This window comes from Nycticebus coucang, chromosome X (assembly GCF_027406575.1).
Source record: "Nycticebus coucang isolate mNycCou1 chromosome X, mNycCou1.pri, whole genome shotgun sequence".
NCBI classification, from domain to species: domain Eukaryota; kingdom Metazoa; phylum Chordata; class Mammalia; order Primates; family Lorisidae; genus Nycticebus; species Nycticebus coucang.
The window spans coordinates 46,334,779-46,351,857 of NC_069804.1; the positions used below are offsets into that span (position 1 = coordinate 46,334,779).

The 17,079-nt window shown below is 40.4% G+C and overlaps 1 protein-coding gene across 1 annotated transcript in view; it reads left to right on the forward strand.

Moving 5' to 3' along the window:
* Positions 1–3,683: 3,683 nt before the first annotated feature.
* The window catches only part of MAOA (monoamine oxidase A), a 100,749-nt gene continuing 87,353 nt past the window's right edge, over positions 3,684–17,079 (forward strand). Inside the window, exon 1 of the mRNA XM_053579508.1 lies at positions 3,684–3,928. Coding sequence (XP_053435483.1) covers positions 3,856–3,928 — 73 coding nt within the window. The 5' untranslated portion in view covers positions 3,684–3,855. The remainder of the gene's footprint in view (positions 3,929–17,079) is intronic.

Consider the following 17,079-nt stretch of genomic DNA (forward strand, 5'->3'; position numbering starts at 1 on the left):
ATTTATTTTTTTTAGTGATTTCTTCCACTGCTTTTAAACTTAGAGAGTTCTTGTCTTTCAGAGATCTGAAGGAAAAAGAAATCTACATTTTCTTTTAGCCTTTCGATGATTTGATATTTTTAAATTAAATTATTATTATTATTTTTTGAGACAGAGTCTCAAGCCGTCACACTTGGTAGAGTGCCCTCGTGTCACAGTTCACAGCAACCTCAAACTCATGGGCTCAAGTGATTCTCTTGCCTCAGCCTCCCAAGTAGCTGGGACTACAGACACCTGCCACAATGCTCAGCTATTTTTTTGTTGCAGTTGTCATTGTTGTTTAGTAGGTCTGGGCCAGGCTCAAACCCACCAGCCTCAGTGTATGTGGCCAGCGCCCTATCCACTGAGCTACGGGCTAGCTCAAGACTGCCACATTTTGATCTCCAGACAAACTCCTACTTTGAGTCTCAAGCTTGATGTTCAGTTGCCTACTTTATAACCTTCATCTGGATGTCACAAAGGCACTTGAAACTCAACATGTTCAAAAATATGCTCATGATCTTCCAGATCCCAGCCACAACCAAGTTCTGCCAATTTTGTAAATGTCTCTTAATATAAACACATCTCTTTAGTTCCACTGCCACCACCCACTTCAGTCTCAAGAATTTCACCTCTTTCTTTGAACAATGCCTAACTTTGGTTTCCCTTTATCTATCTACTCTTGCCCTATTACTCACATGGCAGGCATATACACCTTTCCAAAATGTAGGTAAGCTAGGGACATCACTCCTTGCTTAAAGTCTTGCAGCGGCTTCTGTTGCTCTTAGGATAAAGATCAAGAATGTGACCCTTAGCTCAGCCACCTTAGCAGCCTTGTCTTTTGTGCTTCTTGCTTTGCCACAGCACCATTGGCTGACTTTAAGTTGTCCTAATGATCCATGCTTGTTTCTACCACAGGGCTTCTGCCTACATTGTTCTCTCTTTCTGGAACATTTTTATTCTCCCCTTCCCAAAGTTAACCTCTAGAGCAGTGATTTTCAATTGGTGTGCCTTGAAAATTTTTGAAGACCATTAATTAAAATATTTTTGAAACAAGTTCAAAGCACAGTAAATATGTTCTTTGTTTTACTCTTTCATTTGATCAACATAATTTAAATGTGCTGTAGAAGTTTAACTACAGGTTCAAGTGTGCCATAAGATGAATAAGATTGAAAAACACTGTCTAGAGGGGTCAAGAGGCGGGACACAATTTTAAGAGGGACTTACCTAACAAATGCAATCAGTGTAACCTCCATCTCTGTACCCTCAATGAATCCTCAACAATTAAAAAAAAAAAAAACCTTAACACTATCACTGTGAATCTTTCTAACATTTATCATAGTTTGTATTTACACATCAACATGCAGTTGTCTCTCTCTTCTACTAGCTCTTCATTCTAGACTGTGTTCCTTGATGAAAGTATCTGTCTTGTGTTACTGGAATATCCCAAGTACCTTGCCCATTCTCACTGCTTTCATTTCTTTTCAAATACTTCACACTATGCACTAGGCACAGGGCAAGATTAGTCAGAGCTTAATCTTTGTACCTAATTTCCTCCTCTATGCTTCAAAGTCTACTGAGATAAAAATGATTTCATTTCTACTGAGATAAAAATGATTTCATTTCAGTCTTAAGTCTCAAATCCTATTCTAGCAAGTAAGAGCTATTAAAACAGGATAAAGGCAATACTACCTCTGTATTTCCTTACAATTTATTCAACATATGTTTGATAGAGAACGGGGTGGGGGCAGGAAAAATGTTTATAGGTGAGAATGGATATCTCGTTAAACCTTCCACCACTTACTATGAATTTGTCATAATTTCATCTATTTTTGAGGGTTCAAGTTATTCAAAATCCAGCTCTACGAGGATAAGAGATAGTTAAAATATACGGAATGGATAAAATTAGCAAAAAATTGTGTATTATGGCTACATAATAAAATATGTCCAGTAAATATTACTCTTTTCAGTAGGATGAGGAAAACTTATTTTTGTTTCTGCATCTTAGCAGAAACTTAAACTGCAATCCCACTTAATCTGTGATAACTGAGATATTTTTCTTGCCTACTTGCTTCAATTTTGGTTAAACGCCCCAGCTTGAAAACCCCACAGAAAAAAGAGACAATTGGCGCCCGCCCTGCACCCTCCCCAGGGAGGATGCGCGGCTGCGCAAACTTCAGTTGGCCTCCCTGGCGTCATAAAGGACCAGACCAAGTGAGGCAGCGATCCCGCGACCCTCCCCGGGTCTGCTTCCTTCAAATACATCTTCCCTAGGTCCACTGTGGCCAAGCCCCCTGGCAGTTAAACCTATACAATGAAAGCATCGGATTGAAACCCCAAGAATCACTCCCACACTCACTCCCTCACCCTTGTCAAGACACCAGCTCCCCCACTCTGTAGTGGCATCGCCCGGCCACACCCAGTGGGAGGTTTTTTAACGCTTACTCGCGGGGCGGTGGGAAGGCGGAGCCAGGCCGCACCAGCTCAACGTCTCCTGCCTCGCCGCCTCCCCGCCTCCGAGTGGGCTGGCTTCCCTGGGCGGGCCTCGGAAAGTGCAGACAGGGGACTTCCCGGCCGGGAGAGGCTAACGACGGTGGGGAATAGTTGCGGAGAACAGAGCACCGCCCCCAGCGCCCCCTGGGCTCCAGAACCATGAGCGCTTACGGCTCAGCCCCCTCCCCCGGCGGCGCCGGGAGGGGGCGTGGGGCGGAGCTCCCGCCTGAGGCCAGGGTCGCTGCTGCCCAGGTCCCAGCACCGGCACCGGCACCGACTTCCAGCACGGATGAGGCCTCCTTGTCCAACCCATCCGAGTGGAGCATCCGCTCTGAGTGGCAGACCCTCTCCCACCCATTTTCCAGCTCCCAGACTACTACGGACTTGGGCGGCTCCTGGACCTCTAGTATACCTTCCCACTACAGCACCAGTCTTGATCCCAGGACTGACTCCGACTCCAATAGTGGCTGGAGCTTCAGCGCCTTTGTCTTCAACGATCAGACCTCCATATCTACCGCCTTCAACACCTCTGATGGGGCAGCGCCAACCTCTAACAAGGACACCAACGTTTCTTGGTTATCGGTGGCAGAATCTGTCCCCCCCGTGGGCCCCTCCCCAGGGCCAGTACAAAGATCAGCCCAGCCCTTAGTGTCCAGTTCCCCCCGGAGTTCGGTAGGACAGCCTAACCTGCCCTCGGGGTCCGCCACGACCTCAATGCCAGGCTACCCTTGGTTATCGGTACCAGGACTTACTGTCCCCAGTAATGTTTCCCAAGCATCTGTGCCGGGACCTCCTACACCCAGTAACAGCCCTCGAGATTCAGCACTAGGGTCTGCCACACCCGCAGTGCCCGGCTTCCCCTGGATATTGGTACCAGGACTTACTCTACCCAGCAGCCTTTCCCAGTTGTCGATAACACCACCTCCCGTACCCAATAACTCCGTCCAACTGTCAGTACAAGAGTCCACCACCTCGCCCTTAATGTCCAGCACCCCCCGGGGGTCGGTAGAAAGACCTCCTCCTACACTCAATAATCTTTCCCAAGTGCCAATACAAGTACCTCCTAAACCCAGTAACTCTCCCCGAGTGTTAACGCGAAGGTCCTCCCAGCTCTCAGAGCTGAGGTCCCGCCGGGTATCAGCTGGAGGATCAGCTCCGCCCCCGGGCGCTCCTGGAGTGTCAGCCGTAAGGTTCGCCACGCCCTCAGCGCCCGGCTCCCCCCGGGTATCTGCAGAAAGATCGGCTCCGCCCCCGGGCTCCCCCAGAGAGTTGGTAGAAGGGTACATCCCGCCTTTCAGCGTCTCTACTCCTGTACCCAAGCCTCGGGAGAGTCTGTTCCAAAGAATGGCGAGTCAGGAGAAGACGGGTATCGCAGGCCACATGTTCGACGTAGTCGTGATAGGAGGCGGTATCTCAGGTCAGTACGGACCGTAGTGGTGGCCAGAGGGGCTCTGGCTGGCCCAGGGTCGGGGGCTAGTAGTAGCTGTATTGCATTTGGAGAGTATCTATGCAAGAATGTAACCTTGGCGGGCTCGGATCCTGATAGGTGGGAATGGGGCATGAGCCAGTTTTGCTGGTGGTGTGAACTGGGGGAGGCAGGCACAGTAATTTTACTACTACTACTATTAAACACTAATATTTAATTAACTTGCTGTGCAGTTATATTAAGTGCTGTGCACTTTATGTGAATTTCCTCAGTTCTCAACGGTCCTGTGAGGTGGGTACTAAATTCACTCCCATTTTAGAAAGCCAAGAAATGGAGGGCTGGGGAGTTTCAGTAACTCTCCTGAGGTCAAGTCGCCTAGCTTAGAAGTGGCTGAACGATTATCTCCCATTTAAGACCCACACTTCTAATTCCGGAGGTGGCTGTTGCCCTAAACACTATATCAGCTATCTATATCTTACTATACTTATATCCTGCTCTTCTCTAAGCATCTTACCTTAAAATCCTTTAGGAAAAGATGTTTTTTTAAAGGAAAGAGGCGTGAGCTCTTAGTTTTAAACTACTACTGCCTTTTTTAAGAACTTGCCAAAGGTGTAAGGCATTTATTGCCCAAAGGGATCCCCTTTATAAAGCAGAGGCTAAGTGCCCTATTTTCCCCTCCTTCCCGCTTTTGCTGACAGCTCCCCCTTCCTGAACCTTGTCTTCCATCTGTCAGACCCTTCCCCTTCTCCTGGTTTAGGTTTGTGGCTGATCAAGTGAGGGGTGCATGAGGCTTTTCAGTATCTTGCTGAAGCCTAATCGTGATTCACATATTAAATTGTCACTTATGTTGTCCTAATTGGTAAAATGTTGAAATGTAGGAATTGTGTTGCATTTCAGTCCTAGCCAGGATCCCACACTGACCTGTTGACCTTGCCCTCATACCAGCAGGATCTGATTTAGACAAAAGAAGAAAGAAGATGGGAGGGAGTAGGTAGAGTGACCCCCCCCAGTAGTTATTGTTATGTATAATCATTTCGAGGGGACTCTGAATGTGCTTACAAATTCATTTTGGGTGGAGAAAGCTTTTGACTTGATCTGTTCTAGGTAGTCGCTAGAAAAGAGATTGGTAGGAACTAATGCTTTGACAATTCCAGCTTCTGCCAGCAAAAACATGCATATGTGTTGGAACATCAGAAGAAAGATCCTGATGGAGAGTAAGGAAATGGAATATTTCCCTTCATTCATTCATTCAGCAAATACTTGTTGAGTGCCTGCAATGAAGTGGACTGTTATTTCCAAAAATCTAGTCCTTTTAGGCCTCCTAGAAGCACTATGATTGTTGATTATTCTGGGAAATTAATATGATAATGTGTTGTGAAAATTGATTGGGAGATTTGTGTCCTCTCCCATCTTCATATCATTTATATTCCACAATTCACTGCTGTTTATGGGATTTTATTATTGTCTTTTCCTTGTTCTGACTCCAGTATTCCTTAAGGAATACTGTCCTTTATTTTTCCTTTGACTGATTACCTACTCCTTCTCTCTTCCTACACTTTCAATATGTGGTCATTTGCAGAGGTAGATTCAGCATGTACTGAAGAACTTTACACTTTATAGCCTTACAACTGCAGGTATTCTCTGGTTCTTATTGTAAATCTGTTTCACACTGAATCTCATGTTCGCAATTTTGCTTTCTTATTTCTTAAAGAGGGTACCCAAATTATATAAGCTTCAGGCCCCACAAAACTTGGGTCTGTCCATGGTTCATGATCCCCATTAATTATTAATTAATTTCCATTTGGGAGAGGTAGAGGGCATCTCTTGCACAGTAGGTCACACGGCTATTCCAGAGGCCAGCTTCTAATCTGTCAGCAACTGGAAAAGTACTTGGTTTCCTCTAATGTCATCTCTCTTATATCTGAATGATTTTGATACTCAAAGTGACCAGAAACATTGCTTTCTGTCTGTGGTACCTTTCCAGATAGTTCACAACTAAAATGAAAGTAGAGACAAGTGTGATTCAAGTCAGATCCTGGACATAGGGTATTCCATGAGCAAGTGAGAGGCATCACTTCTCAAGCATTCTTGTGAATTCAGAAACACATCATCTTTATGTGTGCTTGGCAGTATCCCATGAGTTACTTAATTGTCCCTGGGTCAGTTTTAAATGCCTTTGAATACTCCTTATAACTTTGTAAGGACTTACACACTTTGATATGTTATCCACATATTTATAACATATAGCCAGTACTTAGCATTTGCAGTGCTATTCCTATTTTATAGCTCCCAGAAGAGTAAATATTCTCAGTGACATTACTCAAACCATATCTATATTATCAGCATTATCTTTTACTCTCTTTACACAAAGAATAGCAGCATCCTGCTGTATCTCCTTTTCGTCATTAAAAACATAAAATAGAGCATGTCTTACAGCCACAAAACTCTTTTTTTCTGTCCACCTCCCCCAATTTCATATGCTATACTGTGTTAATAGTTGAAAGGGGAAACAGTTCTGCTCATTTGTTAGTCTAGGGGTGGTGTCTTTAACATGCTCTGATCCTGATCCATCATTCATCATCTATCACCCATTCCTTTGTGAAAGTCCTTTCATGTTTTCTGTGACACTGTTGGATTTTTATCCCATACTGATTGGCCCTTTTCCTTTCCTTCATTGTGCTCATATTCTTGCAAATTTCTAGTTTTGAAGAAGTTGTAGCTTCTAGGTTGTAGCTTTGAACACATTTGGAGCTGAAGGTTCCACCGTTTATCACTTTTGGGCTCTTACACACCTCCACTTTCTTATTTTAGGACTTCAGCTTTCTCATATCTGTAGAAAGCTCTCAAGTCCTTAATTTGAATCCTTTTCTTTCTCTGAACTCCTATCCTGTAGCTTATCTGGTCTTGGATATTTTACACTTGAATACTTCAGATTCAATGTGTCCAAAAGTGGCCAGGCCCGCCAATCCAACCTCTCTTCCTCAGTCCCTTGACTCTGTTCTTGACATCACCATCCTATCCATCATCTTAACACATTCTTTTCTTTCATCTTCTACACACTTTTAGCAAACCCTTATAACTGCTCTTTTGGGCTATCCCTCTTCTACATTCCCTGTGATGCCCCCTTGCACATCCCCCTGGGACAGACTTTTCACCCCGGAAGCCCACTTTGTTGTGACCTCCTTCCCAGTGGCCACCCTTTACAGTAATGGCTCTCCCTTCATGTCCATACCACATGCAGTGTTCTCCCAGACTTGATTTTTCTTAAATGCTTCTTTCATCACCTCCTCTGTTCAGGGTTTTAATGGTCTCCCATTACCAGCCTCTCAAGCCCTCCTTCCACACCCTCAATTACCTGCCCCCACTTTGTTGGACAAATAGAATTTCTCACCATTCCCCAACATGGGATTTGTCTTATTGCTGTCGTCCTCAGGGCTACACTAGTCTATTATGTCCCTTCATGCCTTTCCCATCCTATTTCTTTTCTTTCTTAGCATGGAGGTACTTTTCTCTGACTATGTAGCCTATCCATCCTTCATACCTGGTTGAAGATCCTTTCCTTGATCAGTCTGGCTCTCATTGATTTTTTTTTCTCCTATTGTGTAACTTGTAATCTATACTTAAAAATTTACACTGATTTTCTGTCTCTTATTTCTTTTTTTATTAAATCATAACTTTGTACATTGATGCATTTATGGGGTTCAGGGTACTGTTTCGATATACAATGTGAAATGTTTACATTATCTCTTATTTCTTGATTTTATTTTAAGTATCGTGTAGTTCATTCACTGAATTTAGATACTATCTTCTATTCATGAGCTATCACAGATATAACAAATGACAGAAAACTAATGGTGGAAGATTTAAAATCTTCCCTTAACTAAGAATTTCTGAAATGGTTCTCTTTAGAGAGAGGAAAAAAAGGAAAAGAGAAAAAAGTCCACCTCTAGGGGACAGTGCATACTCCCTTCATGGATCTGTTTGAAATTTTAGAGTCTTTGGGAATTGAAGGGGTTTTAAAAGGCAATCTAGTCCAATCACCTAAAAGTTTAATCCTCTGGACAGCATCTCCTTAGTGATTATCTAAGGATAATAGCTTCGAACACATTTAGGAAAAGGGAATACTCTATCCCTCAAAGAATTCATTACAAGTAGAGGGTAGAGGTAACTGGCTCCTAGGCTTGTTCTAGTATTTCAGGAGCCTCTACCGTGTGCTGGCAGTGGCTAGATCATGGGGAAAGAAAGAGGTACGTAAAGATGTGTAAGTAGTATCCCTGCACATAAGATGCCCACGTCCTGTTTGTAGAAGTAATCAAATGGGTAAATAATTGACATGAATACAATGAGATAAATATTAATGTTATAAATATGAACAAAATTCTAGAACCTTGAAAGATAAGTAGGATTTTAACAGGTAGAGATAAGAGGCTAGAAAAATGACATACCAAACAGGAGCAATTAGAGGAGCACAGATAGTCATGAGGGTGTAAGCCAGACATGAGCAGTGCTTAATTTAAGCCCATGGTGAAAATTCCAGGGAAGGAAATAATTGCTGCTTATTCCACTAGGGATGTGATCCTGGTAGCTATTGAGATGACTCTTAGCGTATGACATCTGCCTGTGATTTTTGTGCCTGTGTGAACTGTGAATGGTTAGCGAATGCACAGTAAAAACACCTTCCTCATGATAATTCTGGATGGTCCTGGGCAAATAGAGTTTCTCCATGTATTTGCAGTTAAATCCCAAGTGTCATGTAGAAAGAGCTCTTAGTGTCCAAATAGCGTTTAAGCAATAGAACTTCTATATTTTTTCAGGAGCCAAGCTCTAGTAAAAGAATTGAGAGCACTAGCCACCCAAAACTCAGTGCTGTGTAAAACCAGCAGGGATCGAATTATTCTCTTCATCTGAGACAGGAAAGCTGTTTTGCAAGAATGACTAATGTTTGGCGTTCCAAAGATTGAGTTCACAGCGTACCACAGTTTCCCCTTTTGCTGAAATACATCATCCATACAAATTCTTTCTGCCATTTTAGACATTTTAACCCAGAACTTGGCAGCACGTGTTGTGTGGTTTTGCAGTGACTAAGAAAAGCTTCTATTTTTAAAAGGCTGCTTATTTTTGGTGCCTGAGTTATTTAGGGGCTCTGAGGTTCAGTGTAGAATGAGCATTTATTTTATACCTTTTAGGATACTTCTCTGCCCTTATTTTATTTTTGTTCCTCAAAAATAAACTAGGAAACTTTTACTTTATAGACTTCTTCATGCTGAACAAAGAATATAAGAATTACAGTTATTTGGGTTCTGGGTTTTTGAAATCTTCGTGGTTGAATGCACTTTGGTTTTATTTGACATTTAATGGGCAATTTTAGCATTTAGTGAATACTAATTGATTTGAATTTATACATAATCCTCAGCTAATCTGAAAATTTATTTTAAAATAAATCTAGTTATAGTATACATCTATATATCACAGAAGCCAATAAAGAAGAAATAGAAATTTGAAAGCCCATTATTGGAAAATATTGGGTCATATAATCATGTAGTTGTGACATAGAAATATTTTAACATGTGAAAAATCTTGCAGCATTTGGATACAAGTGTATCCAGAAAGAACGAGGTTGTGTTATAGTTTGATATCACATATAGAGGCTTGCAAGAGTGCCAACCTCTGAGATTTAGAAAGTATAGACACCCAGTAAGTACTTATTTAAAGAATATATTTATATACATGAAATGGATATATTTTATAATGATACGGGTTTTTTTCATTTTAAGTTTCAGTGATTAGAACTTCACAAATTGAATGAAAACATTTTTTAAATGTTGTGAACGTTTGAGACAAGCTGTTTCTGCCTCTTAATTGTGACAAATATTTAATATATTTTTGCCAAGAATTTATATTTTCCTTCAATCTATTCCTTTCTATGTTGTCATATAGCATTATATAAAGTATTTGAAATAATGGTTTTTGTCATCTGAGACATAGGGTTAAGTTATATGTGTTATGTCTTCTGGTATCTTTTTTAGTACTTAGTTTTATGAAGGTTTGTCTCTCTCTTTTTTTTTTTTCTTTGAGACAGAGCCTTAAGCTGTTGCCCTGGGTAGAGTGCCATGGCATCACAGCTCACAGCAACCTCCAATTCTTGGGTTTAAGTGATTCTCTTGCCTCAGCCTCCCAAGTAGGTGGGACTACAGGCACCCACCACAATGCCTGGCTATTTTTTTTTTTTTTTTGGTTGTAGTTGTCATTGTTGTTTGGCAGGCCCGGCCTGGATTCGAACCCTCCAGCTCTGGTGTATGTGGCCGGTGCTTTAGCTGCTTGGGCTACAGTCGCTGAGCCAAAGGTTTGTCTCTTTAGCTTTCTTTTCCAGACCCCTCCTTAATAATTTCTTTCTTCCATGATTTATTCTGGAAATAGTTTATATCATCTCATATTGACATACTTCACTCACTTAAATCAGGGCCTGGGTCTTTTCACAGATACTCATTCATATCTTCCCCATGGCTTCTCTGAGCCCTTTTCTAGTTGTTGCTAGGCTAAATCAACAAAGCCCCACTTATTAACAGTATTTAATTGATTGATTATGTAAGCATGTCAATATAAACATAAAAAGCAGATGATAATCTTTGAGTGTTGAGTTAATTACATATTAACCACATCCAAGGGTCACAGAAGGGTGGCCTATAAAAGCTCAAAGGAACAGAAATGGAGGCTCAGATAATCAAGTTAATTACCAAATGCCACAGAATTCTTAGTAACATAAGTTGACCTTGGACACCTAAAATACTGACTTTCAGGACTGTGCTCTTTCTATACCTTGACTCACTGAACTTGCTCTGTTAGCTTATCCATCTATAGATCTCCAGTAAACCCTATTATTGCTTTATGTTGAAGCTTGATGCTCTAAGGCCTAGTGACTATTGTTTTATAGTAATTTATACATTAGAACGTATTAGCTTTGTGAACATTTAAATTTAAAAATATGGGGCATCCTATTAAGTAAAATAACTTTCAAATGACAATTTTATTTCCTTTTTGAAAAGTTCATTCCTAGTACATTTAGGATAATGTATAGAGATTGTTTGAGTAGTTTAGATCAGTGGTTCTTAGCCTATTAGATCAAATGTCCCTTTAAAAAATCTGATGAAAGCTATTAGACCTTTTCACACACACAAAGAAAAAGAATAGATTTTTCCCCCCTATACTAGGCCAACATCTCATGTTATGGAAACCTCCTCAATGTCACAGAAGTATTTGTGACTAATACTGAGATGTCACAGAAGTGGTGAAAAAAAGTTCAAAGTGTTCATTACATCATTGGACATTAACTAGTCCATTGGACATTAACTAGTGAATTAGTAAATAGATCGTGATGAAAACAGTTAAAACATTCATTCTGAAAACTAATGCACTTACATTTCCTGTATTAAGCCCACAATAAATTGAGAAGTAAACCTGACATGTCTTGAAAAGAAAGAATTTGAGAGAAAACATTGGTAAAAGAAATCAAAGGCTGTGGTGGTTGATAGGCTTTCTTTTAGTAGCTTTCCAAGATCGCTGTTTAAAGATTTTACATCTTGAAGTGAAACTTTGATTTAACCACGCATTTCTTATTTAATATGCATTTGTGATAGCTTATAAAGATCAGTGGCTACTAAAAGCATTTGACAAAATTTGGACCCAAATGGAAGAGGGAAGTTTTGGTGTGAGGGTATTGTCTAGTTTATCTGTCAACCCATTCATCAATCCAGTAACTTGTATGAAGCAAGGATCCCTCTGTGTCGCAGAGATTACAGCTATGAGCCTGAAGTACTGTTGGTATTTGAGGTTAGTTCAGAGATCCAATGGCAGCACAGAGAAAGGAATGGTTAATTCTACCTGGAGGAAATGACAAAGAAAAGTATTTCATGGAGGAAGTAGTGTTTGACAGAAGTGTCTTAGATTTTGGATAAATTCTCAAATGTAATGAAGATGACCTTAAGGTGACTGTTTCTGGATTAAATGAGTCAGTTGGGAGCTGTGGCTTAAGTTAAAGACTTTTGTCTTGTGTAGCTGTATGTATGTGTATTCATTCAGTAAATATTTGTCAATTGCATGTTCACTATATGCCTTGAGTAAAATTTGTGAGTTTCACTCTCTGTTCCTGCGTTGGGAATGTTGCCTAAAAAACTTAAGTATGAGTTAATGTTTGACTGTACTTTTTATTGTCCTTAGAGTGTTCAGTCTAAGAGTCCAAAAGTTCAGTTATGTAAGAATTCTGTTTGCCAGAGACCACTTCAATGAATAATAGAGAATTAATTTTTAAATGTATTATGCAACATTGCATAATACATTTTAGGTGATAATGAATGCCAAAGTTGAAGAAAAATGTCACTTTTAGTAATAAAGAGAAGGAAGTATGAGAGGTAGCAGAGCTTAAGTCATAGCTACCCAAAGCCTTTCTCCAACTCTCAGCTTATGTTTTAGGGATTGTTCACCTTAGGCCCTATGGGAATTTATTACTCTATTTGAACAATCTTTTTTTTTGTTTGTTTGAGACAGAGTCTCACTTAGTCGCCCTGGGTAGAGTGCATTGGCATCACAGCTCACAGCAACCTCTAACTCTTGGGCTCAAGAGATTCTCATGCCTCAGCCTCCCAAGTAGCTGAGACTACAGGCACCCACCACAATGCCCGGCTATTTTAGAGATGGGATTTCACTCTAGCTCCGGCTGGTCTCCAACTCCTGAGCTCAGGCAATCTGCCCACCTCAGCCACCCAAAGTGCCACCATGCCCAGCCTATTTGAACAATCTTAAGAGAGATATGACCAGCTGTCCCAAAGTGTGTTTTGAGATATAGTTTTTTGTTTTTTTTTTTTTAAGGTAGAAGGGGGAGAGATGCTGTGAGAAACAAATGTCTTTGCTGTGGATTTGTACAGGCCTTTAACATTTTAATATTTTCTGGAAGGAGAAATAATATAAAATGCTCCAACTTCCAAGAACATTGATACTTTTCCCTAGAGCATCTTATTTGACCAGTGTTCTATAAAGCATTTTGGGAACTATTGCTTTAAACTACATCCCATCCCAGTGTGCAGAATCTGAGGACAGCAGTGTGGAGTGCCCCTGGTGTATTTTAAGTTTCAATGAAAGAATGAGGTGAATAATGAATTAAGAGATAATTGCATTCCCTAACTTGGGTGAAATCCTTTTATCTAAAGTGAAGATGAATGCTGAACAATAATCAAATAAATTAGGACTGTCTAGACAACCAGTCTGTCGAATTCAGGGCAAATTGAAGTTAATTGTTAGCTTTCATCTATTTCTTATTTGAGACAGCCCTATCTTTTTAGCTTATCAAAGGGACTAGAAGATTTGGCCTTTCTGAAAGCAGAGAACTCTGTCTCTGAAAGGAAGCATAAGATACAGATGGGTATAGGTATACATTAAATTGATATGAATGGTTTTATCAGAGACAAGTTTTTGTGCACATTGGTAGTCTATTTTCTTCTGCCAAAAAGCACAATACTGGGTCAAAGATGAGAATGTGTTAGTAGTATTTACAATCCGCTTACTTACTTAGGCATAAAGGTTAAAATGATCTGGCATCCTATCTTTGCCAGTCTTTGTTAGAGATAAATGTAATCTGAGTAGCATTTGAAACTTTCCTGTTGCCCTCATCCACGCGGGCATGGTTCTGTTTTCTTGGTATGTGGTTCCTCTATTTGTTGCAACAAGCATTTGGGCATGGGTAACGTGGCAGGCTCTATTCTAGGGATGCGAAGATGTGTAACACATTTTTGTTCTCGAGAAGTTTGAAACACGCATTTAGCTCATTTAGGCATCCCAAACTTAATAGATCTAAAACAAGACACTTGATATTTCTGCATGACTCATTCTTCCCCTGGCTATTTCCAACTTAGTACATGGCATCACGTTTACCCAGTTGCTCAGGAATCTGCATTTTTCTTCAACTTTAACATTCATCATCATCTAGGAATGTGTATAGAGAATATTGCATAATACATTTTAAAGTTAATTCTCTATTATTCAGTGAAGTGGTCTCTGGCCAGTAGAATGCTTACATAACTACTTATTACTTGGATAATGGACTGAACACTCTTAGGACAATAAAAATACAGCCAAACTGAAGTTTTTTAGCCAATGTTCCTAAAGCAGGAGCGGAGAGTAAAACCCACAAATTTTACTCAAGGCATGTAAGTGAACGCACAATCAACAAATACTTACAGAGTGAATGAACAAAATTTGGAGCCATCTTGACTCCTCTCTGTCCTACACCACATCCATTCCAGCAGCAAATCCTGTTAGCTGTATCCTCAAATATGTTCTGAATCCAACTGCTTCCCACAATTACAACCACAGCCAGGCCTGTCCAGGCCATTGCGGTCTTTTGTTCTTGTCTAAGCCACCATGATCTTTTGCCCAGAGATGGGCCTCTTTACTAAACTCCCTGCTTCCTTCCTATTTTATTTTATTTTATTTTGAGACAGAGCCCCACTCTGTCACCCTGGGCAGAGTGCCATGGCATTATAGCTCACAGTGACCTTAAACTCTTGAGCTCAAGCAATCCTCTTGCCTTGGCCTCCCAGGATGCTAGGATTACAGGTGTGAGGCACCATACTTGGCTCTTTCTTCCTCTTCTTTCCCTTTACACCTTGCTTTGGTCACAGAAACCAGGATGATCTTTTAAAAAGTTGAGATAAGATGAATCACTCCCCTACTTATAAACCTCCAGTGGTTCCCCATCACATTTAGACCAAAGCCCAACATCATTGCTATAGTCTATAAGGCTTCATGTCATTCAGTGTCTTCTTACTTCTCTGGTCTCATCTTCTCCTCACCCATTCCCTTTTGGCTATGCCTCGTTGTTCTTTAAGCACATCAGCCTTGTTCCCATCTTGCCCAGATACTTGTGTGGCTCACCTCCTTACTTCATTAACGTCTCTGCATTAATGTCCCCTCTGAGATGTGCTAACTAATGACCTTATCTAAAAGAGCAGTCCCCACCTCCATAACACTCTCTTCCCTTACTCTCCTTTATTTATCTTCATAGCACTTAATATTTCCATAATAGTTGATAACACCTAATATTTATTCCTTTATGTGTTTGTCTGTCTCCCCCATAAGAATGTCAGCTGCATGAGGACTTTGTCATATGCACATAGTCACCTCTATATCACAGCACCTAGGACACAGCCTAGAACTCACAGGATGCAGTATTATTTGTTGGATAAGTGGATAAAAGAATGAATTTATATGGGTTTGTGATACTTGTGAAGGTATAAATATATGTACTTGCAAAGAGATTCAGTTGCTACTCATGCCCTAGATACTTCTCATGAACATGGCCCACATTCCATGTGTCTGTAGACTATATTTGAAACCTTTTAAGGAGAAAGTAATTTTGTATGGAAAAAAATTCTTAATGCTTATGTGCAATAGTTTTCTTTTTGCAAATAAAGTGATGTTCTATATGAAACAACATGCATGAAGTAAATTCAAACAAGTCTACCTATACATTAAAAGATGACTTTCTCCCATTCTTGACCCCCAGCAGTACTCCCTGAAAGATAACTGCTATGATTGTTCATTGTGTATCTTTTCAAACATTTCCTGTGAAAGTATGAGGTAGGATCTCAACCTTGCTTATTTCATCTTCTATATTTCAGGAGCTTTCACTATTTTTAATAGTCATACAGTTTTTTACAGAATGCCTCCATCATGTCCTTATATAAAGCTCATTGAGCACATGTATGAGTTTATATGTAGAAACGTTTACTAAGGCGGAAATTAGTAAATGGAGGGGACATGAATTTAATTTTTTTTTTTTGAGACAGATTCTCACTTTGTCACCCTCAGTAGACTGCCGTGGCATCACAGCTCACAGCAACTTCAAACTCTTGGGCTTAAGGGATTCTCTTGCCTTAGCTTCCCAAGTAGGTGGGACTGCAGGTGCCTGCCACAAGGCCTGGCTATTTTTAGAGATGAGGTCTCACTCTGGCTTTGGCTGATCTCAAACCTGTGAGCTCAGGCAATCCACCTGCCTCAGCCTCCCAGAGTGCTGAGATTACAGGTGTGCATTCAAATATTTGATAGCTAATACCTACAAGGTTGGATCACTTTGCCACCAACAATGTAAGGGAAATTCTTTTTTTCCATATCTACTTCAACACTTTAGTCCCATAAATCAAAATGATACTTATTTTAATTTGTATTTGTCAAATTGTGGGTAAGATTGAGCACCTTTTCGTTGAAGGACATTTACATTTCATCTGTGAAACTTTACTTCACATGTTTTACCCATGTAAAAGTGTGTTTAGTCTTTTTTATTATTGAGTTGTGAGAACTTTTTCTATTTTGAGGAAATGAATTCTTTGTTGAATGTTGTAAACATCTTCTTTTTTTCTATGACTTCTGGGTTCTGTGTCTTGCATGGAAAGCATTCTTTATTCCAAGAATATTATTTTAGAAAACTATACCTTTTTTATTCTAGTTTGATCTGTTTTTTATTTTTTACATTTAAATCTTTCATCTGAGTTTATTCTGAGTAAAGAATTAGAGAGATTCTTTACTTTTATTTCTTTCCTCAAATCTGATGTTCCAGCACCATTTATTGAGTGCACCAGGATTTATCTACTAATTTGCATAATTCAGGGTACTTCTAGATCATATTCTGTCACATTTCTCTGTCTCTCTAATATTGTACCAGGACCACTCTTTTTTTTTTTTTTTTTTTTTTGTTTTGAGATAGAGTCTCACTCTGTCGCCTTGGGTAGAGTGCCATGGTGTCAGCTCACAGCCACCTCCAACTCTTGGACTTAAGCGATTCTCTTGCCTCAGCCTCCTGAGTAGCTGGGACTACAGGCACCCGCCACAATGCCTGGCTATTTTTGTTGCAGTTGCCACTGCTGTTTTAGCTGGCTGGGGCTAGGTTCGAACCCTCCACCCTCAGTATGTGGGGCCGGCACCCTACCCATTGAGCCACAAGTGCCACCCACCAGCACCACTCTTTATGCTGTAGTTTTATCATGTATTTTAATAAAAGGTTGGGCTAGCTATGCTATTTTTTTCAAAGAATTTCCTGGCAAGCTATCATTTCATTTGATGTTTAGAATCAGATTCTCTAAAATAAAGAAAAATAG